This window comes from Lathamus discolor, chromosome 6, assembly GCF_037157495.1.
Source record: "Lathamus discolor isolate bLatDis1 chromosome 6, bLatDis1.hap1, whole genome shotgun sequence".
Lineage (NCBI taxonomy): Eukaryota > Metazoa > Chordata > Aves > Psittaciformes > Psittacidae > Lathamus > Lathamus discolor.
Genome location: NC_088889.1, coordinates 8,558,112 through 8,585,472, shown reverse-complemented (window position 1 = coordinate 8,585,472; position 27,361 = coordinate 8,558,112). Strand labels below are relative to the sequence as shown.

Below are 27,361 nucleotides of genomic sequence, written 5' to 3'. Positions count from 1 at the left end.
GGCCAAGACTGTGCATTTCCCACTCAGGCAGAAAGCTGATTTTGGCAGAGGAGCATGTTGTGCAGTGGGGCTCTCTGCTGGACCCACTACCTACACGTGTCCCTGCAGATGTCAGTTTAGCAGCTCTAGGTATGCGATGGACTTTCACTGCAAAAAACCCTCAAAACTGCACAAAACCCTTGCAAAACCAAATGTTTGACTCCTCGCTGTGTTCTGAAATAAAACCTGCATCTTCTGTGAGCTGTCAGGAGCAAGGCGAGACCTGAGAAACGAACCCGTGGGAGCCGCGCTGTTTGTTTGCTTAATCGCTTAGTTTAAATATAGATTAAAAATCACTTAAGCTCATCCACAAGTTAAGTGTGTGTCAACCAACAGCTGTCAGGAACTGCAAGGAAAAAAATACCATAGTCACAGAAGGAAGAGATTTTAGGAAAGGAATAAAAGAAAAGGGGATTTAGTCCTTGGTGTGGGGCACCAGTGTATCTTCTTAACGAGTCACGCCTAAGTAAACAGCATCTAGGAAACAAGAGCTGCCAGCTTCTCCTCGTCCCTTCCCCCTTGCTTACAGTGAACAATTTGGTGAATAATCCCTCATTTATGTTCGTTTCTTCCGATGAAATGGAAATGTCATAGTTCACAGAATGTCAGCCTGAAAACGCATTGAGAAACCTCGGCGAGATGCTCTCCCGCTGTGCTGCTCGCCCGGCTGCGGTGCAGCGTGTCCTCGCCAGTCCCCTCGGAGGCACAGCCACACCTCGCACATTAAGGAGTATCGCCTGTCCCAGCGCTTTCTGCCTCTTCTGGAGCAGTTCGGCTGTCGCCTGGCTCTGAACTACCACTGGAAAAAGCCAGTCTCATGCAAGCCAGTCGCTTGAGTTAGGAGCCACTCACTGCAGCAAGACTGGCACATGTTTTAGCAGCAGTATACTTTATAATACCATCCCCATCTTTTGTAGCTATAGAAATTTAAGGTTGTGCCAGTAAAAACACAGAAGAGGCTGATTAAAGCAAACTGCTAGAGAAAACTGCACAGAAAAAACCACCTTGCTGCTCCCAGGAAGCTTGTCTCCAAAGAGCGGACATGCTTTCTCCAGCCAAGACTCTTGAGCCTGAGGGGTTGCAGTGCTTGTGGACTTCTGTCAACCATGGGAAAAAGCATTTTAGGCTGTGCTGACCTAAAGATTGCTTCTCAAGTTTAGCATTAATATAAGTGCAACTTCTGGGGAGCTTCTTAGCATGGATGCAAACCACAGTGGGACACACTCGGGAACTGCTAATCAATGGCTCTTTGCAGCATGAACTTGCCTAGTGCAGACAGATCTCCCTTGCTGAGAGCACAAGGACATCATGTAGCTGAATTGGGGGCACTCATCATGGCTGGAATTTAGCTCCTCCATTAGGAAACAGCTCCACTTTCAAAGCTGGTGTTGCAATAATAGGTCTTGCCTGCATTAATACTTTCCCTCCGGTGTTTTCAATCACTTGGCAGTGTTACACTGGGGTGCAACGGTTGCTGTGATAGCGTGGTCACATCTCTCCTTTTAAGTGGTGTGCTCCCACTCTTCTGTTTGTTTAGTTGTACTGCTTTAGACAGTGAGCTCCTCAGGGCAGGGATGGAGACATCTTCTCAGCTGCCAAGGGCATAGGGTAGTGTGTGAGCTACCAGAGGTATGAAAAAAGGCAGTAGACTGGGAACTCCTGCACATGTCATGCGAAAGTACACTCTGGCTTTTGCCAGCATGTAGCAACAGCTTGGCTGGGTCAGAGGAGCTCAGTAAACAGGAGTCACATAGTGAACAAACGGGATGTATTTCATAGAATCATAGGATCATTGAATATTTTGGGTTGGAAAGAACCTTAAAGCTCATCCAGCTCCAACCCCTGCCATGGGCAGGGACACCTTCCACTAGAGCATATTGCTTCAAGCCCCATCCAACCTGGCCTTGAACACTGCCAGGGATGGGGCAGCCACAGCTTCTCTGGGCGCCCTGTGCCAGCACCTCAGCACCCTCACAGGGAAGAATTTTTTCCTGATGTCTCATCTCAATCTCCCCTCTGTTACTTTAAACCCATTCCCCTTGTCCTGTCCCTACAGGCCCTTGTCCAAAGCCCCTCTCCAGATTTCTTGTAGCCCCTTTAGGCACTGGAGCTGCTCTAAGGTCTCCCTGAGCCTTCTCTTCTTCAGACTGACCCAGTCCAGCTCTCTCAGTCTGTTTCCAGAGCTGAGCTACTCCAGCCCTCTGAGCATCTCCATGGCCTCCTCTGGACTCACTCAAGTAGGTTCACATCCCTCTTGTGTTGAGGGCCCCACTGTCCCTCCCACTGCTGGTAATACTCCTGTTATGCCAGAAACCACAGATAATAGGAAACATAAATAAAAAGGAAATAAATGCATCGGTGCTGCTTCTTTTGGTACGGGGGGGAGTGGGGTGAGAGGAGGGCATGTGCACGGATGGACCCGTGCACAGCACGGAGCACGGCCTGCCTGCTGCCGGGATCCCGGGAGTAGGCGCTTGCTCGGGGGCGGGTGCACCCCGGGAGGAGGTGGCCGAGCCGGGGCGGGCCGTGCCGGGCTCCCTCCCGTTGGGGCGGGCCGGGGCGGGCCTAGGGAAACGGAGCCGGTTTTGGGCGCGGGGCGGCAGGTGTAGCGATGAGCAGCGGTGCTGGGCGGGCTGGAGCGCTCGGTCCCGCACGGCATCCCCGGCAGCAGCCCGGCCGCCCGGGCATGGCATTGGCCCCGCCGCGCCGCTCCCCGCACTGAGCCCCCCCACCCACGGCTACCGGTACCGTGCGATGCCGCCTCAGGAGCTCCTGGACTATTCGCCCGCCCTGCGGAGACACAGCCCCCCCCGGGGCAGCGGCCCGGAGCTGGGCATCAAGTGCGTGCTGGTGGGCGATGGCGCCGTGGGCAAGACCAGCCTGGTCGTCAGCTACACCACCAACGGGTACCCCGACGAGTACCAGCCCACCGCGCTCGACACCTTCTCCGGTAGGCGCCCGGCGGGGCAAGGCGCGGTGCTGCCGGGAGCCGGTGGCGGGGGCGCCGGTGGGGCGGGCAGTGCCCGGTGTCGGTGAGGGTGGGCACAGCCTGAGACATAGAGCCCCGCAGCCCGCACCGGCGCTCAGATGGTCAGTGCAGTTAGCGGGTGGGAGTGCTGCGTTTGTGTGTCATGGGTTGGAATGGTTTGTGTTGGAAGGGACCTTAAGGCTCATCCAGTTCCAACCCCAGCCACGGGCAGGGACACCTTACACTAGAGCAGGGTGCTCCAAGCCCCATCCAACCTGACCTTGAGCACTGCAGGGATGGGGCAGCCACAGCTTCCCTATCAAGTTGGCTGGAGAGTGCTGCGAAACTGGGCACCTTCCTGGTCTTGTGTTGTTATGACTAAAGAGAAGGCAGCTGATTTTTCTGCTACTGTTGGGGTATTTTAGCTTCAGAAATATCACAGCGTTGCACTGTAGACTTTCTACCTTCAACTGGTACTCAGAAAAACATCCTTTTCCCCACGTGTCCTAATGTGGTTAATGTGGCTAATGAAGTTAGCATTGAACAGAACTTCCCAAAAAGTTGAAGAGCTTTAAGTCTGGCTAGAATTGCCCTCCCTATTAGCTGATGAGCTCTCATTAGTCTCCACTTTTGTAAATGCTATCTTTGTTCTCCCTCTCCTCTTCCTTTTGGGCTCCAATTTCTAGTATAAACCCCTGGAAATTACAAAGCCCTTTGAAAGATTTCTGATCTTCATTTGCTATGAAGAAACACAATAGTATATGACAGCATAGATCAGTAGATTACAGATGGGCTCAGGTCAGACCAGGAACGAGACATCGCATGTGTCATAGTCTCATGGGTTCTTAGAGGGAGTGTTCTGTTTGTCTGAATGTCCCCCCAGTTGCTCACTCTTGCGCTGGGAATTGATTTGCCTTGACCCTCTCCAAGCTCTCATGCTGTCACTTGAAGGAAATGGCCAGGGAACATCCTGCTGTTCAAGGTCCAGCAGCCCTTCGGGAACAGATGTAAGGAGCTCTTGAGTCCTCCAAGGGAAGGGTTACTGCTCTCTCTGCTCCCTTCACATTGATGGGTATGGTTTGGGCTAAAAGAAGCTTGAAATTACCATAGATTAACCTCCACACTCTCTGAAAGGGTAAACCCGTAATAAAACAGTCCAGGAAGGTGGAGGCAGCGGGAGTTCAGAGACTCCCCGATTAGCAGTAAGTAATTTGAAGAGAGCTGCACATGGGTTTAGCTCGCCTCTCAATGTCCAAGTACCAATCCTGACTTCCAGAGGTGCATAGGATTTGCAACTGGTAGAAATAAAAAGCATTAAAAATGGGTCTCTGAAGTTCACTTTCTGCTTATTGGGAGAACAGAGACTTTTCCCTTCCCACCCCTACTCTTAACCTGGATAACCTTGAAGGAAGTCCCTCCCTTGACTCACAAATTAGAATTCAGGATCCATTTCAGAAACTTCAACCCAATTCCCTTCACTCTTAGGGAATACCTGCAGCTACCAAGAGAACCGAGCAGTTCACATCTTAACCTTAATCCTGGTTTGGGGATGGTAATTCCAAGGATAAGGCAGGAGAAAGCCTCGCATTATGAGAACAGCTCTGGGACTGTGATGGAGCCACATCTTTCTGGGTGCTACCTCCTGCTGGGTGTCCCTGGCAGGTAGAGCAGACTTGAGTGGAACGTGTACCTGGTGACCTTTCTCCACCAGGCTATCCTGTTCTGCCAGCCCTGTGCTGTTGTACCGAAATCCAGCCTCATCCCCAGGGTGTGGACCTCCTGAGGGTGGTGTGTGGAGGGCTGTTGCTAGCGTAGCTGAGGCTTGCAGCAGATAGAGCAAAACTTTGTGCAAGTGCTGGAGCAGCAGGTAATACATGTGGTGCCTTTCTTCTGAAGATGGTGAAACGTTGCAGAAATGCTAATTCCTTCCCTCGGTGCACTTGTGAGACAGAAGAAACCAGATACTAGAAAGGCAAATGCCCAGTGGTTTGAAGATCAAGTCAGGATCTAGCAGGTTCTTTGATCAGGAACAGGTTTCTCTTCCTCCTCTGGGGCAAAGATATGGTAACATCCCAACTGTTTCCCAGTCACAAGGAAGCACTGACTTTCAGCTACGCTGCAGCGAGGAGTGGCCCTGTGCTGGACGCACCCATCCGTTCCTTTCTCCTTGTCTCGGTCTCCCACCATACTGCAGTTCATCTTTCCTCTGTGTCGTCCTCCTTCTCCCCAGACTGCTTTCAGGGAGGAGCGCTTTCCTCAGGAGCTTTTGTTAAACTCTCCTAGTCAGTTGTTTCTGTCACTTTTCTCACCTGAATAATTACTTTAAGAATCACAAAGAGATTGAGCCTGCTTTTGTTTTGGGGCTTTTTTTTTTTTTCCTGTTGTTTAAACAAAAAGGACAATAAAGCCTCCTCCTTGAGCACAGCAGGGGAGTTTAGCTAGCTCATGTTAAGTGCCAGCCATTGTCACCAACCTTAGCCAGGATGCCTGCCTCTATTCCTCAGAGCTCAGCCCCATCCACCTTGTTCAAGTGCTTTCCAGCTCCCCCAGCCCTCTTCTCCCTTTCCTCAGTCCCCAGCCAGTCTCTGTGGTGTCTGTGCACTTAGACATCTAACAGTTTCATTCCAGATTCCCATCAGAGGTCCTGCCAGCCCTCAGTCTGAGTCAGCTGATACCACATGAAGGCTTAGTGTGATTAGGGAGTGAAATGGGAGCAGACCTTACCTGTGTAACTCAGCAGTTTTCCAGCGTGGGGAGAGTCTCCAAAGGGGATTTCACTCATCACTGTTTCCTGTTTCCTTAATAGCTTCTTCATTTCAAAATTGGGTTTGGGTCTTGCTTTTCTTTAGCTAGGGCACTCACAGAAACACTTGTATGTATAAATTCAGCCAAATTTCTGGCCTGGATGGGACAAATCTCCAGTAGCATGTGTAATGGAGACCGATTTCAACTTCCACCCTTGGTCAAGAAGCTAAGAGCAAGTTGCTGAAGTCCTCTGCTTGTGTTTATCCATATCTGCTTTCTTGGGTTGTGGAAGAAGAACAGCAAGCTGTTCTCAGGGCACTGTTTGACTGAGGGCTCTTCTTCCCTGGAAAGGCAGTTGTCCAGTAATACGGAACTACAGAAGAGCCCAAAACACCTGAGGGCTAAGCAAATCAGAATGTCTATTGAGGGTCTTTTAATGTTCCCCGTGCAACCTTCAGCTGTTTCAGTACGGTTTGGGAGGATGCCCAGTGAGGAGGGCAGACTTGAGTGACTTCAGGGAGTCTGTTCAGTGGGATACAAACCAGAGTGCTCTGGGGAAAAGCCTGTATGAATGTATGTGTGTGAGCTGGGCAAATCCCTCAGACTCATCCTTACTCTCTTTCTGCTACAGTGCAAGTCCTGGTGGATGGAGCCCCAGTCCGGATCCAGCTGTGGGACACTGCTGGACAGGTAAGCTCTACCAATAGCTGTCATCTCTGCTTCTGTGGGACAGGGACTGTTAGCAGGCTTTTCAGGAAGGCAGTATTTAACTGGGAAGGAAGGCAGGAAGGCAATGCACTAGTCCAGCTTTAGCCATTTGCTGATGTGGCAGTCACAGAGGGGTGAATGTGTCTGAAACTTGTGTCTGAACCATGGCATGGCCAAATCAGCACAATGAGGGAGTTGCTGTCTTATCTAATGTGTGAAAAAGACACTGCAGCATCATGCTGTTAGGAGATCAGTCCAGTAAAGGCCTTTTTTCTTTCCCCTCCTTCCATTTCCTACAGGAGGACTTTGACTGTTTGCGCTCGCTTTGTTACCCTGACACCGACGTCTTCCTTGTCTGCTTCAGCGTGGTAAATCCAAGCTCCTTTCAGAACATTACTGAGAAATGGATCCCCGAGATACGAACTCACAACCCCCGGGCGCCAGTGCTGCTAGTGGGGACACAGGCAGACTTGCGGGACGATGTCAATGTCCTCATCAGCCTGGATCGCTACCATGTGAAGCCTGTGCCCCGGCCTCAGGCAGAAGGTCTAGCTGATAAAATCCGGGCTGAAGCCTACCTGGAATGCTCAGCACTGACTCAGAAGAACCTCAAAGAAGTTTTTGACATGGCCATTGTCAGTGGGGTTGAGCACAAAGCACGGCAGGAAAAGAAGATGACTGCCAAAGGTATCAAAACTCTCTCCAAGTGCCGCTGGAAGAAGTTCTTCTGCTTTGTCTGAAGCTGCTTTGGGGAGGGGAAGAAACACCTATGCCAGTATTGGCTCTGCACCTTCTTGGAGGGACTGCTCCTATGGCCCCAGTGAGGAGGGTATGATAAGCTGCTGGGCTTGGAAACCTGGCTCTTGCTGGGTTACAGTATCAGATGCCTAGGAGACACTAACTGGATTTCCATTGTGCTGGGATGTGGAATGGTCCAGGCAGCTCTAAGTACCTGCTGGACATGTCTGTAGTGTCCCAGACTAATGGGAGCCTTTCATACATCACAACTCAGTACCCCAGAACAGGCAGGCTCCTTACATTGTTCAGAATGACCAGTTTTCTGTCTGAGGCTAACACACAAGAGTTCTGATGCAGCAAAATAAACGTGAGGGACTTGTGAAGTCTGCCTATGTTTTGGCTGATTTACAGGCTTGGGAGAGAGTAGGGCAGTGGCAGTTACAGGCGACTGCAAAGTGATCAGACATGGGCTGCAGAGTTTGTAATGAGAGATTTGGGATCCCCCCTCTGATTCTGCTTGCCAAGATAGGTACAAGTCACTGGGCTGTGAAAAAGCAGCGCTCACTCTTAAAGGTCCTGTGTTGTGAGTACCCTTGAGAAGGTTTTCCCATATAAAGGCCATTAGCAGGCACTGGGAGCTACAGTAATTCTTTATAAGCAAAATACTCTCTGAGAGGATTCTGTGGTCCAGTGGATGCCAGTGCTATAGTCCTGTCTGAAGAGGTAGTCATGAACCTGGGGACTTATTTTGAAAGGCCTTTTGTGTGTGTGTGGTGTTTGGAGAGAAAGAACAGGTGAGGGACAGTGATGAGTGGCTCTCTCTGTCTAGCAGAGACAAAACTGTCAGCAAAGGGTTTATAACAGTACCAAGGGGTGAAAGGTGGATGGAGAGCCATGCATGTAATGTGAGAAGAGAAGAATGTAATGGGAGAAGGAAGAAAAGGGAAGGAATAAAAAGGGAAAAGATAGATGGAAGGAAGAAAGGGAGATGGAGAAGGAAAGAAGAATGAACATTGTTAAATGAAAGTTGTGATTCTACTTAGTTGAGATGCTAATATTCAGGGAATCTTGCAGGGACCTGAAAATTTGCTCATAATCTCAATTTCAAAGTAATGTTGTCCATACATTAAGTTCTGAATCAAAAGGAGGGGGTTGTAATGAGAAGGTTTCTCTTGGTCAGTAAACCCCTCAGTTTCAGATCTATGCAGGAGAACAGAATGTACCTTTGTACGGTTCTTCCTAAGGCTGCAGAACAGGAATGAAGGGCTCAGGGCTTCTTTCCATTGTGCTTCCCTTTCTTAAAAGTCACTGTTTTATCTGTTGAAATCAAAAGCAAAGGAAATCCATGAAGTTGCTGCCAGAGGAAAACATTCACTACGTTTGCTCTGTTCCCCTCTCACCTGTTTCCCTGGGGACTCATTTCCCAGTGGGTCTTTTCACATTTTATTACAGAACTTGCATCAATTTCTCAAGCTTCTTTCACAGAGACATTTCGTTCTGGTGTATGTAGCACAGAGCATGACAGCTCTGTCAGCCAATGCTTTCAATACTCGGGGTGTTCTCTGCATCTGGCCATGGCCCCTCACTTTGGGAACACTGGAGAAGGTGACATAGCTGTGGATTGTTTGCCCTGCACCAAAAGCAAGCATACCGGAGCTAGTGGGCCTGTAAAAAACCCAGAGTAACACAGTATGGTTCTGGATTCAAACAAATGCCTGCAACTGTCTCACAACAATTCCCTTTGTGGTGCAGCTCATGTAGTCCCTAGGACATGAGACAAGCCTGCTGTCTGCATGGGCAGTATCATGGTGTGAAAGAGAAGGGCAGGCCTTGCAAAGGGAAGTAGCTGCTTGTAGGGTGGGGCCTAGAGACCTGGAAAGGATGGCCTGGCAAAAAGAGCTGAATGTTGAAAGGAGTCACCCAGCTGAAATGGCATCAGCGAGGGTTCAGTGAGGAGACCCCAGAGATGGGGAGTACAGAGGTGGCAGCTAGACGTGACATGTCCTACACACCTATATAACAGGACACCACTTACAGGGCTCTCACTCAGCAGTGCATCCCTACATGTATTTCTTACCTGGACAGGCACCTTTGCTGTATCACCAGTTCAGTTTGTCTGTTGGGTCTTCATGCATTTCTTTAGCCTTTGAGACCGAGGGCTGTGGTGTGGCCTGTGAAGGAGCACATCATACCCCTATGGAGCAGCTCCATGGGTGGGGAGAACACCAGCCTTCCTCCTGCTGAGGAGAGCAAGGGTTGTGCTGCAGTAGCTTGGTATGACACAGGGATTATTTCATTCTGGAAAAGAAACTGAGAGCTGCTTTCTTCCTCTGTGATTGTGTCTGATATTTGTTCAAATAAATTCTTTTTTAATGTCCATAATTTGTGTTTGGAATTTTTTAATTACGAGTGCAAAACAACCTGGGCTTTAAGATTGAAAAGGAGTTATTCCATTTTCCTGACACTGGCATACAAGGCAAATTGCCCCACTTTTCCCTCTATGTCCTAACCCCCACTTGTAATGGTAAAAATCCTCTCATAGCTGAAACCTTCCAAGACCCATCTATTGCCTCAGTACATTTTCCTCTCCCTCAGCAGCCACTCAGGGTGGAGGCTGCCGAGGGGGATGGAGGAGCAAACACGCAATGCTTTCAGTGCCTCTCCCCAGAAGCCACCATCCAGGGACCAGCCAGGAGGCCCTCCCAACACTCACTGAGACAAGCCCATGTAGGGTTTGCATTTGGAACCTTAATAACAGCATGCTGCTCTGTCATTAGGCTGGTGAGTAATTCAGCGACCAGCTTTATTCAACCTACCTTAGTAGTTAAAACTGCTCAAGTGCTGGAAAAATCTGTCTGTGCCACACAGGGCACAAAGGCTCTATCTAGGACAGCTCACAGGACATCCTTTCAGCCCTATCATCAGCACTACAGGTAGGCTGGGTCTCCTACATGTCCACATCTAGGTCCCCATAGCTGCTCAAAGGCAAAGGGCTGGGAAGGGAGGCTGCTGGGGGAGTTCGGCAGGGAGGTAGGAAAGGAAATGGACAAAAATCACAGTGTAGCAGAAGTAATGAGCAAATGTGATTCAGAAGCTAGAAGGGAATGGGAAATTACTGCTGATAATACACGATGTGGGAGCTGTCCTCCTGCAGTCTGCTCTTTGCTGGATGTGAAACGACCTGAGGGATTATTTGGAGCCAGCTCCCAGCTTTGCAGCTTCCCAGCATTAAAGCTTACAGAAAACCTGTGAATGGAAATAGCAGCAAAGTGTGAATTAACTTTACGGTGAGTGAGTCATCCCACTGAGCCATATCCTGCCCTGTGCACAATAAGCACCCTAAAACTCCCTGAAACCCGTGAACAAAGCTGAGCTCCGGGGGTTGGGGGTGAATCCATCTCATTAAATGGAGTGTCCTACCAAAGCCACCCAAGGCATCTTTAAAGCCTCGCTTTAGTGCTTTCCATGCTGCAGTACTGGACCTGTGTTGCTACCTGGCTCTAGTACAGTTTGGGCTTGTTTCTGCCTTGCAGTGCTGCTTGACCAACCTGTATTTTCAGATGATGCTGAGAGCACAGGAGGGTTCCTGGGAGACTGTTGCTAACACAAACCACCCCACCAGGCTGGATGAAGCTAGCCAAGCCCATTACTACGCCAGCACAATTCCACATGAATGTCACTTACGTTAATGCCAGAGAGGATCCTTATGATTAGTTGATCTGACTTGCTCCATAGCGCAAAGCTCAGCATCAAATGCTAAAACACTCCGATGTGCCTATAGGGTAGAAACTCTCTAGTACCTTCTTTCTTGCTCAAGGTGTCCGACTTGGATCAGCAGACTCCTGCATCCAAGAGAGTAACTCACCAGGGCTTTCCCACCAGCAGAAGCAATACTGCAGATACTTCAGTACAGGTCTGCACCATGGTGTGTACTTCTGCATGAAGGTGTTGTGTTAGCTGCCACTCTCTGCTGCTGTCTCCAAAGATGCTGAGCTCAGGTGTCAGCAATAGTAGGAACACCGTGTGGAAAGGACCCTTTTGATACCTTTCTCTGTACGTAGCACACCCTAAATGAGTTGAGCTGTGCCAAGAAGGTTCCCAGCTTTCCCAAGCTTCCACTTAACCCTAACCGGGAATTAATCCCCAAAATAATACCAAGTTTCGTCTGACTCAACAGAGCTCCTGCCAGCGCCAGGAGGGCAAGTCTGAAAGGTCTCTTCAGGAGACCTTCATGCCCTCTAGGTTACGTCCTATTTACTTTGAAGGGCCAGGCTGAATTATTACCAGGTCAGGAGAACACACGAGTCCAGCAGCAGGAACCTGGTGGTGCTTGAACACAGCCGAAACGCAATTACACGGGAATAGCATCCTCCCCCATTTCCTGCAGAGGTATGACTGTGTTAACAACCTTATCACCTTAACACCCCCCAATTTAATCCTCAGGTGCTAACTGACTGTTCCTTTCAGATTGCTCCAGATTCAATGCTGTTTATCAATTAGGCACCCATTTCCATCTTGGAAGCAGGGCCTGGTTTGACTTTTCTCAGCTGTAGTGGCAGCCAAGTAGTCTGCTCCAGCTTTGCTCCTAATGCCTTCCTGCCCCTGGTTTGGGTTAGATTGGTTCCCTCCTGCAGTCCTCTCTGTGGCCTTGCAAAGAGCAGTGTGGGAATGCCAGAGGAGCAGGAGTGAGCAGAGGCACTACTCTAACAGGCACTGGCACCACAAGAAACGTTTGTCCTCCTGCAACCTGTGCTTCAATCAGACTGCTGCTGTTCCAACCCTGCAGAGTCCTCTGTGCCCGCGAGGCTGTCCTTGGCCCTCTTGGTCTGCTTAAACATCTCTGCTCTCCTTTATGCTTGGAGGCATGCTAAATTGCCAGGTAGTGGGCCTGGGAGATCATAGATTCATGGAATGATTTGTGTTGGAAGGGACCTTAAAGCTCATCCAGTTCCAACCCCCTGCCACGGGCAGGGACACCTTCCACTAGAGCAGGTTGCTCCAAGCCCCTGTGTCCAACCTGACCTTGAACACTGCCAGGGATGGGGCAGCCACAACTTCTCTGGGCACCCTGTGCCAGCGCCTCAGCACCCTCACCGGGCAGAACTTCTTACTAGTATCTAATCTAAATCAGTTTAAAGCCATTCCCCCTTGTCCTATCGCTACATGCCTGTGTCAAAAGTCCCTCTCCAGATTTCTTGTAAGCCCCCTTTAGGTACAGTAAGACTGTTGAAAGGTCTCTCTGTAGCCAATAAAGCATTTACACAAATGAGCCACTCAAACTTTACCATATGGCTCCAAGACAGTCCTCCTGTACTGGAGGATGCTGGTCAATATCCAGCTCCCAGACTGCATCTGCTCCCAGAAGAGGAATCAAAGAGCTGGCCCAGCCGGCACCTGGGCCTCCTGGAAGCTGCTTACTCATGCCTCTGTGGAGTCCAGCCCTGGGCTCTCCGTTCCCACCGTATAAATACAGCATTGTACTTGCAAAGACCTATTGCACAAGAGCGCAGGGTATGTTTCAACGTATCCCTGAGACAGGTTCCCTGTGCTGCAGCCCCACGTGATCGCAGTTCCCAGGGTGACACCATGCCCTTTCCAGCTCCGGGACTGAGCTGCTCAGCATCCAAACCTGCTGGACTTGTTCTGGAAGAGCAGGAGGAGACGTGGGTCCCATCCTCCCCCTCCATCCCCTTATCCCCAGCGCTGCCCCTGGGGCAGTGTTGTGAACTGAAATACTCTGGTTTCTGCTGCTATGGAGGAACATCAGGTGCGGGGAAATCTGGCTCCAGGACAAGTTTCACCACGAGTCACTGAGCCAGGCTTTTCTTTCCCATGAGATAATCTTGGGCGGGGCAGACAATCTCTTAAAATTAAAATACAATGAAAATACACGGGCTTCCCAGGGCTTAGGGTAAATCTCTCTTTCCTTGTTTTCTCAGAAAGCGAGCCAGGCACTTCTGAAACCTTCCCCAAGCTTGTGGTGCACAAGGAAGAGCAGCAGCAGCAGCCTTGGAGCCAGGCCTGGCTTCCTGTTCAGGGGACGATGCCCACTGCTCCCTCCAGAGCCCACTCTGTTGGTGGCAAGGCTGGAAGAGCTCAGCCTTCCACGGAGGAACATCCACAGTCCTGCAGAGGAGGATGGATGGGAGGTTCATGAATCAAGCATGGAGAGCAAAGCCCCTTCTTGCAGCACCCCTGCGGCTGTGCTGCTACTATTGTGCTGGTGGAGCTTGCTGGTGGGGACAGCGCGGGTGATTTCTAAGAGGCCACATACATGTGAATGCTTGTGCTGGTGGTGCCATCACTGCTGTTAAACTCAGGGCACTCAAGTCAAAGATTCACTGATTGGTTTTGCTTGGAAGGGACCTTAAAGCTCATGCAGTTCCAACCCCCTGCCATGGGCAGGGACACCTTCCACTAGAGCAGGTTGCTCCAAGCCCCATCCAACCTGGCCTTGAACACTGCAGGGATGGGGCAGCCACAGCTTCTCTGGGCACCCCGTGCCAGTATCCCTCTTACCACCTTCACAGTGAAGAATCTACCATTTATCTGTGAACAAATCATGCACCTGCTCTTCCTCCGCCACCCCTTAAGTGTCTTGCCCTGCCACCTCAGCTTAATCCTCAGCTTCTCCGGTGAGCACCTGCTTATGTAGCTCAGTGGCAGCAGGGAGAGAGGGAGAAGCCAGGGATGTAGCTGGGATCTCGCTGGCGGCGAGCGTCAACACCCCAGCCCTGCAGACTGAGGTGCTTTCTCATCCAAAGGGGAAAGTCAGCATCACGTGCTGCAGCGGGCCCGCCGTGGGAGGGTTCGGTTGTCCCGGCAGTGGCTGCATCCCTGCGGGGATAGACGGGAGAGAGAGGCTGGGAAAATGCTGCCGGAGCAGCGCACATGGCTTTGGAGCGGTACTGCAGAGCCGCTCTCCTGCAGCAAGCCCTTTGCTGCGAGCGCGGGGTGCCCAGGGACAGCGGCTGCTGCCTGCCGCTGCCACAGCCACGGGGTTGGCTGGGACTGCTCTCCGCAGCGCCGGGGCAGGCCGGGAGGCAGGAGGAGCACCGGGCTACGGGCAGAGCTTCAGAAACTGCGCATTCATCTTCCCTGCCAGTAAAGCAGAGAGCGCCCGGGGCTGCCCGATGACGCACGGCACACCTGAGATCATGTTCATGGGAATAGACCCGTGAGAGACAGCGAGAGGAAGAGTCAGGGAAACTCTCCCAGCACTTCAGTCGGTGTCAGCATTCACGGGGCAGATTTCACAAGATAAACAAAAAGCCTTTAATAACCGCACTGCAGGGAGGCTTTGAAACCCTGTGGAACCTCTGCCAGGAAAGAGGAGCAGCAGGCTCCTTGCAGAGCACTGATGCCACCAGCCAGCCAGAGACTTGGCAGCCACCGAGCAAAAGAGCTTGCAAAAACCAAAGTGTAAAGATGCGAGTGTGGGTACCCGAGCTGTACTCCCAGCTGTGGATAGCAATACACATGGTGCTATATATAGCACAGATGAATATTCATTCCTCTTGCTAAGGGGTTTTAATAAGATGAAGCAGATGAAAGATGTCAGCCACCCTTGAATATTATCTGGGCAGCAGTGTATAATGTGAAGGGAGGGTAGGAGAGGATACCTAATGTTCTTGTATATCGTATCTTCTATATAGTGATATCTTCTATAGGATGATTTGGTTTGTTTCTATTTACAAACCACATAGATTGTACAATAACAAGAGTTATTAGCATCTAGCAGTAAAGTCTTACATGTACAAGACTCCTGTCAAGGGATGCTGAGCCTGAAACACAGGCACTAATAAAATACAACCATAGCTTGGGAGGAACAGGACACCCTGTAACACCTGGTTGGCTGCCTTGGGAGTACCAGTTACAGCAGCATCCTACCTTTCCATGCAGTGCATTTATTCACTATCTCCAAACATCTCTTTTCAGATGATAAAGACACTGCATTAGATGCTGGGAGAGAGGATAAGTATAATACAGTTCAGGTCAGCAGAAACCTGGAAGTGCTAACCTAGGCTTTAACATCATTTCCTTGTGTTTTGGGTGAAGGGCTTTCCCTTTTCCATTTCCAAAAGGGAGTTCCCTCCCCTTCACACACATTTATGAACTGGTATTCACAGGGTGCTATAGCAGGGGAAGGGTTATTGCGAGGAACAACACAGTGCTTCTCCTCGTGGTCCTCAAAATGGGACAAAAGCCCTGAGATGTGTCCAGACACCAGCCTCCAGAGGGAACTGGAAAACCAAACTCCAGTTGTAGCTCCAGCTCTGGGGTTCAGACAATTAATGGAGAACAGAGTGAATGTCTCCAGTTTTCAGAGCTGCTGAAGGAAACATGGAGCCCCATGGTCTGGAAAAATAGGAGATGATTAAAAGGAAGCCCTATACATATTGCTACTTAAATGGTACGTATGCCATCTTGGTGATGTGGAGGGAGAAGAGGAAGACTAAAATGTGGTATCTTCATATAGTTCACACTATCGAGTCCCCAGAGAAAAACAAAGAGATGGACCCAAAATACAGAATGTGGGACATTCATCCTCTGCTGCTTCCACCCTGTGCCTGGAAAAGAGGCCGCCATGCAGCAGTAGGAACCATTCCCAAACAAGGAACAGTCACACTGGAGTCCAGCTTTCCTCCTGCCTCATCTGGACAAATAGCCAGTGAAGGGGTAGTTTTGCTGCTGCTATCAGTTCTGACTTCACTGGTGCTGCCCTCCCCTGTTTTATTGGCACCTGCTGGAAATCTCTGGCCACATCTGTATTCTAAATAATTGCAGCCTCCCAGCAAGAAAGGATGAGGAGGCAGCACCAGCATTTAAACGTTACAAATGGGACTCTACAGTAGGCACCGGTTGCTCTTCCATAAACTCCTTTCTATAGGAGCATGCAAGAGTAGGAAGAGGCCGAGTCCTGCTCTCACCCCTCCATCCTAGAGCACGGCTTTATTGGTAATTAAAAACTGCATCTCAGCTTAATTTTCTTCCCACACTTGGCTGTACTCTATCTTACCCCCATCTCAAAGAGGCATGTCAGTCCTTTCATATCCTCACCAGAGTTCACAGAGGTTTGCCAGCATTAATCAGAGGCAATTACCTCTGCCTCTTTATGCAGGGATATCAGACCCGAGCCTGGGGTGACTCACTGCAAGATCGCTTCCCCCTGCAAGGTTCTCCCAGACATCTCCTTTGGCTGCAGACCTCATCTGCCTTTGGTCATTCCACGCCTGGGAAGCTATCCTGGCAAGGAGCAAGCCCCAACTGCTATCCAGCCTTGTGTTCTCCACATCCCTTTCTTTTCACCTCAGCTGGTGGAACTGATACGAGGGTGAAGGGTCAGGAATTATCTGACCAACACTTTCACATTTTGGTAGATTTTAGCTTTTTCCATTGGATTTTTGAGTGGAACAGTCTGGTTTTGGTGATCACCCACTGCAACACAGCCAGGGCTTTGGGACCTGTCTGTTCTCAGCAGTGGGTCTTGATGAACCCTGGAGCAGTCCAACCACAATGACCACTCCTGACTTGGATTCCCACCTTCCTGCTGAGAAGAAATGAGTCTCACCTTCAGCTCTCACAGCTCTGATGCCCTAAGGGCCCTGTCTGGAAGGAGATCCCTTTTGAGATCCCATGGCTCTGTGGGAAGGGAGATCCCTCGAAGGTGAACAGACCATTGGTTTCTTTGATTTAGGAGTGAAAGGACTCGTGGTTTCCTAGAGGGAAGGTTTTCTGTCCTAAAGAAATCCCAGGGCTTAGAGTGGGTCATAACAAAAATCCATGTTGGAATATTTGCTAGAAATATTCCAAAGTAGTGGAAATATATGCCCCAGAGAAGAAGTGGAGTTTCAGCAAGCTGTAGCACTGGGAAGGAAAGTGAGATCTATTGATATTATGAGCAATATGAAGCAGATACTTTGTTACCACTAGCATTGTTTTTACTTACTAATAAATGGTTTTGTTATCCAGCTCTAGATGCCAACACAGACCCTCTATGAGTGCTGGCTGTAGAGATCCTCCCCGCTGAAGCCTGCGTCAACCTCATAGAGATCCTGACTCTGCAAATAAACACTCAGGTGGCCCTGGCCCACTGACCTGCACTACCTACAGCACTCCAAGCATGAGTTTGCAAGAGAGCAAAAGAAAGCAGAACGTTTCACACTGCATCTGCCATGCTGTGAAATGGGGTTGGAGAAGTATGAGTGATGGAATAGTGCTAGGATAGCTCTGTGAGGATCACTTTCGTTCTAGTTCTTCCTTTTCCCTCCAAGCAGATAGGAGATGTTTCTGCTGTTCTGCAATACTTTGGATGCACTGTCTGCAGATCTGGCTTTGGGGTGCTGCTGTGCAAAGACATTAGATTGGTGTTCTGGAGGCAAGAAGGACAAACAAGGAGGAAGGAAAGAACTGGTTGAAAATAAACTAAGTCTCAACAAACAGAATGAAAGTCACTAAAGGATAATCCAGTTTTGTGCAGAAGAGCTGGAGTCCTCAATAACCCAGGAAGCTGGAAAAGGGCCTGCCTCTTGCAAGGACTGGGAAGTTCCTTGCAGGGGGACTCACCCCACACGTTTGGGTGCTGCCCGCAGAGTCCTGCCTTATCAGTGCTGACTGAGCAGGGTATGAAGGCTTTACACAAAGCATTTTCCTATGAAATAAATAGTGCTCTGGGTGTAAGGAAGCTGCCCAGTCATAATATACGTTGCTGATTGCAAAGTTGCACAAGAAGCTGGTTCTGAAGTCAGCGAGAGCCACCCTGAAATGGCAGGGGCTGGCCAGGCAGCAGCTCTCTGTCCCAGAGAGTGCTCAAGATCGTGCTGAAAGCAGACTTATTTTGAAAGGCTGAACCTAAGCTTGATGGGGAGAGAGGGAAAATGGACATGAAGCAAAAAAGCACTCCTTAATGACACACGCAGATGTGCTCAACTGTTGGCAGTGAGGGCAAAACAAGTGAGCTGCCACTTCCATCTCAGGCACTGCTGGTGACAGGGAAATCCCCTGATAATAGGGACAGATTTCCAGTGAGGAAAGCAGCCCTTTTATTGACTGGCACTTCCCTTTTTACTAACACCTCTTTTCATCTTCTAAGCCAGCATGTACATCCCTGGCTGTTGTTCTTAAAAGGTGGACAATAGCCTCCTTACTGATAGGAACTACCTTTGTGTTATGAAGAGGACAGGGACATGAAAAGCAGGCTTGTCTGACAGGGCAAGCCTTTCCATCACAGCAAAACACTGTGGTGCATAACAGGCTGCAACAGTGTTTTGGTGCCCATTGTTCCTTTGCATAAAAGCCTTTGAACCAGAGTTAGTAATTATGGGAGCTGCACTGTGCACAGCTCCTCAGCTGCTGATATGTTTATCAGTGGAACATCAATCTGACTTGCTTCCAGGAGGTTTTGATGGCATGGGGTCATGCTTGCATCAGCTAATAAACTCTGCAGAGATGGGATGATCTCTTTCTTTTGTATCTGTGAAGCAGAGAGCATCAATGGAGTCCCCATCCCTGATTTAGACAGCAGTGATAATGTATAAGACTTTAAAGCCTGGGGACTGGAGAGGTATTGCAAAGGTGCAGGGTGCTTCCTGACAGTTTCAGGAGGTTGAAAATAGAGGCTTTTAAACTAAATCAACAAACAGATCTCACTATGCTAAAATACATTTGTCATAAAACCACAAAGGTTTGTTTTCCTCTCACCATGTCTGAACTTAGGCTGAGTGACTTAGAAACAATCACTGGCCACAGCAGGATCCTCTTTGACATCTGTCTGTACCCAGGAGGAACAAGGATGCTTGGGCAGCAGAGCATCCCCTCTGATTTGTCCTAGGGTGAATCAGCAAGTGTCAGCTTCATTAAACACCCGAAGGATTTCTGAAATCTCTCTTATTTTGTGTTATTTATTGCTAATCCTATAGAGCTAGAAGATCCAGTGCTCTAACCATCTGATACATCAATTATTGCAGTTTGGGATAAACTGGAAGGAGAGGTTGAGACACAGGCACTGGCCAGACTCACGAGATTCTGTTTGCTCATGCTAAGGGTAGAAAAGAACTTCTTGGGCAAAAGAACAGTTTTGGACACAAATGAAATGGGTGTAAAGTGGACAAAATTCAAGACAGGTTGGAAAGCAGAAGAGTGGTTTTTGGTCACAGAGCCCACAGGTTCTGGGGAGGTTTGCTGCTGGAACAGTGTGAGAACAAACCCCTTCCCTTGAACACCAAGAATGTCTTGTTTAAGAAAACTACGAGGTGACAAAGTTCTCTAAAATAGAAGATAGGTAAGTAAGTGGACATGAGTCAGGAAGCCTTTTCCAGTCCCGCATTCAAAAGCAGTTTCAAAGGACTGCCGTACCTTACAATTACCATCACGTTGGGGATGGCTCCTGAGCTTTGCCCAGCTCCACAACACTCATCTCTATGAGAAATTTGGACCATATGATGTGCAACGTGTATTACTCCACTCTAATTGCAGCACAGACAAGCATAGACTTGGTTAGGAACCAAACACAGTTTGTCTCCTTGCTTTCAGTGGCCAGCTTTAAGCAGCATCCGTGCATTAGCTCTTCCCTCATAACAGAGTCTTAAGACAGGAACCTGGAATCCCAAACATCACTGTTTTCCTGGAACAATTGAGCAGGGAACTGGTTTTCTTAGTGCCTGGGCTGGGACAAGGACAAGGATTCTGCTCTCACCAGCCATCCACAGGTCTGAGCTCACACAAATACCAAACCAAGACATCAGGGATAGAAGCACAGCACCTCAGCAGACAGCCCCAAACCTGTGTCACAGAGGCAGCAGTCTGGTCATGAGGAGGTGGCCAGTCAACCTCTGAACGTATCAAGGAGGACTTGTTTTGTCTTCTATTCCAAGGAGGTGAAAGGCACCCTGGAGAGGACAATTTGGTTCAGGTTTGCTGAAAAGCACCATTAAGCTGGGTAAAAAGAGAGCCAGGTTGTTTTGACCCTCCGCCATGGAGAGAAGCTGTAGTGTGGGCCTCATGTAGATACACTAGGGTGAACATTTCCTTATCTTGAATTTTGCTGTAGGACACTCAATTGAAGTTAACTTTCTCAGAATCAGAGGCAATTTTTTTTACAGCCAAGGTACATTTTCAATCCTTAGGGTTCCCATAGTGCTTTCTGCAAGGTTTGCAAATGTCCCACCCAGACTGATACTGGAGTGCTTTGCACAGTGGTTACAAACCAGAAAGTTTACAGGGTCCCAGGATCATACAGAGAGATACAGCACTTCTGTGACTGGAGAAAGATGCTATCTCCTGCCTGATGCTGTGATACTTAGATTATGCCACACGGTCTGGCAGTTCCAGACTTCTTGCAATGCACATCAGAAGTCTCTGAATGGGGAAGAAAAAGACAGGAAAGAAGGGTGTGCTGAGAGTCAAACAAAGGTAGATTTTACGGGAAAGTGAACAGGAGGGGGGCAAACAAAAGCAATAGGAAGTTAGACTTTGAACAAGCCCAGTCAAGCCTCGGGTACCGGTTCTACCTGACTGCTGCCTGACCACAGCCCAGTCTGCCCTGTGACTGCAGTGGGAACTGGGGTGCGGAGCAGCACTGGGCGAGCGGGGTTTGTTTGCTGGTGGTGTTCCTGCAGAGGGGAGGTGGCCAAGGCACGGTGTCGTGAGCGTGTCAGTCGGCAGCCCTTGCCAAAGCCTCCGTGCAGGTGTCAAAAGTGGCTCTGCAGAGGAAACTCTTGTTCACATGTGATGTCTACATTACACGGATTGGGAAAGAACTGGTTGTGGGACAGGGACAGAGGAGGATTCTGTGATATCTGCAGCTCACCCCAGGATGCATTTGGTTGCCAAAAGAGAAGATTATAGAAGAGAAATTGCCCCATATCCAGAACATCTGCCTTTCTCCTGCTCTACTGAATATAAGGATTCGAGCTTGGTGAGCAGAGGCAACATTCAATTAAAACAGCAAACACCAGGCACACGAGCCCTTCTCCATTTAGAAACAGAAGCAGCATACTCCAAAGCCAATTACAAACTGATATTAACTGTTGTGGATTTCATGAGTTATGTATTAGGTCACCCCAGGAGGAAAGCTATTAGGAGCTATACAGTAAAAAAGGCATTAGCTGGCTGGAGTCAGGTAAGACAGTTATTTCCCAGGGAAGGACAAGCATGCTGTGCTCCCTGCCATCCTCATTTCTGCAGGTACTTCTCAAGGTTTGGAGACAAGAAGAAGAAAGTGTTTCATGTTGAAGAAAGCAGAAAAACAGAGGCTCAAGTACCCAATCTGCAGGTCAGCTGAGCTTTGCAAGCACCTCAGCTCCCGAGGAACTTCACTGGAGAGCAGAGTGGAGCAGGGGCATGGGGCTTGTTTCCCTCCAGCCTAGAAACCTGCCGAGATCTGCAGAGCTACCAAGAAGACAAAATAAGTGCTACCACCACTTCTTTTTTCACCCAGAGGGTAATGATGACCCAGTGGCCTTTTGTACCTGGTTTACACGTGATGCAATAACTGCATGGACAAAACATCAGAGTGTGCAGTTCCAGGGATGCAGACACTGTGAACAGGGCTCAGGGAATCCCTTCCTGGCTCTGGGAGAGGCTTTTATCCTGACCGATTGATGATCACATGCACAACCCTGCCAAGCAGTTTTCTGCCTGCAGTCTTAGGTGACTTATCCAACCTAAATCATAGAATGGTTTGGGTTGGAAAGGACCTTAAGAGCATCCAGTTCCAAAGCCCTGCCATGGGCAGGGACACCTCACATTAGACCACATCACCCAAAGCTCTGTCCAGCCAGGCCTTGAACACTGCCAGGGATGTGAACACTGTTCAAGGATGGTAGGTGCAATTTACCACTTCCTTGGGCAACCCATTCCAGTGCCTCACCACCCTTACAGTAAAGAATTTCCTCATTATATCCAACCTAAACTTCCCTTGTTAAGTTTGAACCCGTTACCCCTTGTCCTATCACTACAATCCCTGTCCAGCATCCTTGTAGGTACCAAACACAGGTTCTGCTTGAGCCTGCACTAGGGGACTGTGGCAAACTGCTCCTCCTGCTGCTGAAATTCAGGCTCAAGGGAGAAGCTTGTGCAGTTTTCCATGCGGGTTTCACCACTGCTGTTTCCTGGCTGTCTCCTCATGACCTCCTTGGAACAGGCTGTAAGAAGAGTTTCCAGCCCACAGCCGGTTAATCACGCACAATTAACATAAACCTGAACACAGAGGGCAATAAATGAAAGCTGGGAAACCCCCCTTTTCTCAGCAGCTGGATGAGGCAATTTACAGCAAGCCTGGAGGCACAGGGAAAAAGCAGCCTTTCATGAGGTTGTGGGTCCCTGTGAAAGGACTAATGAGGGCAGTCTGGGGCAGTGCTCCTGGCTCCCTTGGCCCCAGGGCTGTGGGCTAAGGCAGGACACAGGTGAGCTGCCAGCCCCAGACACCAGCCCCACTGCAGACAGTGCAGGAGGAACCTCTCTTAACCACAGGGAGGCTGAGAGGCGAGATGGCAATGTTACTTGTGATGAACTGATGAAGAGATACACTAAGCAGGGTTGTGACTTCCACAGCAACAAGGCAGGAGCTGGAAGCAATTTTCTAGAGCTTCAATCTGGTGCTGTAAAGCCAGCGTGCACAGGACTAGAGGAGATGTCAGGGCTGATGGGTATGGTTTGACATTTTGGGGTTAGCTTCCCTCAGAGGTGCTCTCCAAGGCATGCTCCTGTAGGTTTCCTGCCAGTGCTGGTGCTCAGCTGATGCCCTGGGGAGTTGGTTCAAGGAGCAGAAAGCAAATCCCTGAAAAGTGAATAGCTTTTTGCCAGGACATTTCAGAGAGACAAAGCTAATATGAAGAAAGCAGACGGCATGTGGGACTACCCCTTCAGCAGGGGCTAGCTGTCAGACAGACTGAGTTGCAATGCTGATCTGCTCCTTTGGACTCCATTTTCACCACCAGCTCTGCAGGCTGCTGCTCACGCCAGGGGTCCTGCCGTGTCTTGCACCCTGGGCAGGAGGCTCCTACCAACGTGGAGGGAAAACTCACCTAGCATGAAAACAGAACGTCCTTTCCAGCCTGCCCCATCAAGCAGACCTATATGGTGCTTGGTGACATGAAGACCGCTGCCCCCAGTGGAGCCCAGTTCACCCCCAGGTACCTGGAGACAAACATGCTCAGCAGTCTGGGAGAACCTGCAGTGGACTGTGAAATGCCATCTGTGAGGTACAGCACTGGAGATCTCAGATCAGTCCCTTGCATCCAGGGCCTTGCAGAGGAAGAGAGGCCTAGTGGGGAAAAAATACTGATGAAAACAAATAGCCATTTTCTTAGTACTTTGGCTTCCTTTTGGACCTCACCCAGTTGCCCCAGGATTGGCCAACAGTGGAAGTTTCCCCAGTACACAACACTTTTAGTATTCAAATGGCAGTGTCTGGTTACATGGTCTATTCCCAAGCAGAGCCCTTCAGATGCTTACACATTTTGGAGATGGCCACATATTTGCATGGGTTTTACAGCCTTGTGTACTTAAGACAGTAATGTGATGGGAATGCAACAGAAAAGGAAGAAGATAAAGCCTTGCTGGTTGAGAATGCCTGTGTACAAGGTGATGGGAAGAATGATACCGGGCACACACATTGTGCCAGCTCTTCCCTTTATCTCTGATTGTGTTCTGAGCAGATCTTGTCTCTGATGGGTCCCTTAGCAGCTGAACTGGGAGATAAACGGAAGGAGGGTGGAAACTGCATGACTGAAAAGCAGAGGAGTGGTGGAAGAATCAGTTGGCAGCAGACATGGCAGGCAATCCATTTAAAACAGATTACCCCAGGCTTTGGGGTAAAGGGTAGAAGACTTGCCTCAAAATACTAGGATGAGAGGGAAAGGAAGATTTGTTGACAGGGTGTAATTCTACGGCATAAGCAGGGGTAGTTTCTAAATATGAGCGAGAACCAGTTCAAACTGGTTTAACAGAAACTTCATGCACCAAAGACCTCTAGTGAGGACATTAGTGTAAGAGCTTCGCATCTTCAGCAGCAGCTCCTGTCTGCTTGGCTGCAGAGACTCATGGTCCATGCAATGACCCCAATGATCTGCCTGTTGTTAAGCCTCCTCAAGTGTGTCACAAATGCTCCTTCATCCTCAAATATAGGATTGCAGCTGCCTCCAAGGCAGAGAAAGGGCTGTGTGGCAAGGCTTGTGGGACACAGCTACCAGCTTCTGAACTTGATGACACTTCACACAAGGGCTGTTTTGGCTTGCTTTGGTTTTAATGGGGGCATTGCTGCCTGAAGTCCTCTGATAACAGGGAAAAAATCACTTATTTCTTTCAAAACATAGTGTGTGTCAGCAAAAAAAAACCCTGGGAAACTGATCCAAATAGATAAGGAACAAGGAGACACACATGCATTGTTTCTTAAAGTCCCACTGGTAAGCTGTTGCTGCTGGACTGGTGACTCCAAGAGCTGGGTATGACACATAAAACTGAGGGGAAGCAGACCCAGGGCACAGAGGACCCAGAAGAGGCTTGGGAGACATGAGGTCAAGTCTCTGTTCTTCTGAAGGTTATACATTTTTTTCCCTGCCTTGCAGATGGCTATGAGGCTTCAAGACCAGAGAAAGTATCCTAATATGGACCATAATATTACTTTAGACAGGGAGGAAGGGAACAGGAATTCATATTTTATGAAGCTTATAGAGTTCCAGAGCATCTAACATCTTAGCATCCAGCTCCAGCAGTGCACAATGTCCCTGCTGGTTTGACAGTACAGTGTCAAAGGCAACACCAAGTGGGGTATTAAGACATTGCTGCCCCCTCTTGTGTATGTCTCAGAGGAGCTGGCAAACTGCAGTAGGCACCTGCTCTGGCTGAACACTAACCCCATAATGAATAAAACCTGCAGCACTTTAGCCTGCAGGCAGGGGACATGCAGCAGAGCTCAGGTCCCTTTGGGTGCAGCTGCCGCAGGGAAGGGCTCCCACGTTGCCTATGTGAGAGGGACACCAGTTCAATTTAAAGCAGAGTTTCTCACTGGGGGAGTCCCAGCAGCTCAAATTCCTGGGCCAATACTTTTGCTTCAACCCATCACAAATATTTCTGAACAATCCTGAAGCAGCCAGCATGTGGGTCAGGTGTGTCAGGGCAGAGAACAAAGACACAGACGCTTTGTCTGCACTGAGCCTTGTGGAAAAATACCCTTCTTCTTACTGGAACGCCTGGCTGGCTCCAGCAGAGCTCCTGGCCTCTGCAGCCCCCGCCGGCCGCTCACCCTCATTCTGTATATCCTCTCATGTAGGCTGGCTCTGGGCAACCTGGTGACGATGGTAATTAAACGATGGGTCTGGCCTTGCAAAGTCTGCTAAAGCTGTTATAGGAACTGATGGTAAGTTTCCAGACTCCTGACACAGCGGGAGATGAGGACATCTCAGAGAAGTAACCATTGACTAAAGGCCACAGAAACTCTGTCATGCCTCAGGTGGCACCTTGCCCAGGAAACACTCATTTCCCTGTGACACTGGTCAGCAAAGCTTCCTTGCAGAGAGGTTCCTTTTACATGCTGCAGAACTGATCAGATCTGCTGTAATTTCTATAGCTGACTGTATTTCCCTGTGCCTTTGGGGGCTGGACTAGATGACCTTTGAAGGTCCCTTCCAACCCAGACTATGCTATGATTCTCTAAGCTATTACAGTAACATGCAGTTCTGTGCTTGATGACCAAGGGAGAGCATTTTCAGTTTCTATCTCCATTTCTTCAAGGATAAAGAAAAGGAGTGCCTGGAAAGTTTTCATAGCCTATTTCTCACACAGGCAGCACTTGATCGAGTAATGTTTGCTTACCACATGCCAGACCAGCTTTGGCACTTCTAATCTGCATCTGCTCCATTTAGGATGCAGAAGGAGCACACTGCAGAAGGAGCAAGTCTGGTCACTCCTAATTCCCTTGCACTAAGGGAAATGATATGAAGGAATTCTCTTTACATTGTTCAGAGCTTGCAGACAACCCCATTCCTTCTCCTCGCCCCCACAGCTTTAGAGCTCTCTTTTTAACCTGAATGAACTGTTTGACCTCAAAACCTAAATAATTTCTTCCTTAAGCAATAAATTAGGCTGGAGAGCTGCAGTAACTTATCAGAAAGCATCACATCACTGTGGGTTTTGTGCAGAGGGACAATATTCTGTCCTGTCACTGTGGAGCCATCCCTTGTCATGCTGGGGCAGCTGCTGTGTTTATTTGTGAGCCATTGTGCCATAGGGAAGCCAGAGACACTCAGTATTTCCCTATGAGCTAATGCTTCCTGCATCCAGCCCTGCAGCCACGCAAAGCCTGTGAGGTCCCTTCCAGCCCGCTGGGACTAACTCAGCCATACACCCAAGCAAGCAAACCCTTCTTCCTGACAGCCAGAGCAAGGCCAAAAGCTTTGGGGATCAGGAAGGGATGAGAGGCATCTGCTGCAGAGACGGAGCAGGACACTTGTGCAGAGCACTTGTGGGCAGCAGCTCCTGCGGCTTGACAAGGCCTGGCTCCATAAACCATGCGACCCCCCTCAAAAACACAGACCTTGGTGTGGAGGATGCTGCCTGGACGCTGCAGGACAAGGGACCGGCTCCAGAGCGCCCGGAGCTGGTGGCACCAGAGCGCGGCTGCACAGGGACGATGGGCTCAGGGGCATGCACCGGGGAGCTCTGCCCCAGGAGGAGCAGCTCTGCCCCGAAACACCCAGCAGCTTCGTGGCGGGGGAACAGGGGCTTTGCTCCGCGTTAGGCTCAGGCAGTGAAACAAGGCAGCTCAATGTCCTTCACCAGGGCACAGCAAGGCAGTCTCCAGCTCTGGTCTGCGAGGAGGAGGGGTTCAGCCCACAGCAAGGCTCCACAGCTGGGCTGCCATTCCCGTCCCCAACACAAACCCGCTCTGAAGAGCTGCGAGTCCCCGGGGAGCAGAACCCCTCACCCCGCGAGCGAACCAAACCCGAGGCCGGGCGGCACGGGGCCTTCCCCATCCGCCCCACGGCGGAGCTGCCGGCGCAGCCCGGGTGACCCCACACGGCCAAGCCGGGGAACGCAGGCGGCCGGCGGCTATGGCAGGGGCTGCGGCACGGCCCCATGCTGGGGGGCTGGCTCCGATGCCACCTCCGTGCCGCAGGTCGCGCCGAACCGACATGGCGGCGTCTCCTCACGGCCGGAGCAGCA

At 49.9% G+C, this 27,361-nt stretch overlaps 1 protein-coding gene across 1 annotated transcript; it reads left to right on the top strand.

The window, feature by feature from the left end:
• Window positions 1-2,705: 2,705 nt before the first annotated feature.
• RHOV (ras homolog family member V) lies at window positions 2,706-9,580 on the top strand. The gene is made up of 3 exons (XM_065685541.1): window positions 2,706-2,989; window positions 6,384-6,442; window positions 6,760-9,580. Exons 1-3 carry the CDS (start codon window positions 2,794-2,796, stop codon window positions 7,198-7,200), a joined length of 696 nt encoding a protein of 231 aa, XP_065541613.1. The 5' UTR covers window positions 2,706-2,793; the 3' UTR covers window positions 7,201-9,580.
• Window positions 9,581-27,361: the final 17,781 nt, after the last annotated feature.

Coding starts and splice junctions, on each gene's coding strand:
- RHOV (XM_065685541.1), top strand. CDS start 2,794: ATGCCGCCTCAGGAGCTCCTGGACTATTCGCCCGCCCTGCGGAGACAC. Junction 2,990..6,383: donor CGCGCTCGACACCTTCTCCG/GTAGGCGCCCGG, acceptor TTTCTGCTACAG/TGCAAGTCCTGGTGGATGGA. Junction 6,443..6,759: donor TGTGGGACACTGCTGGACAG/GTAAGCTCTACC, acceptor CATTTCCTACAG/GAGGACTTTGACTGTTTGCG.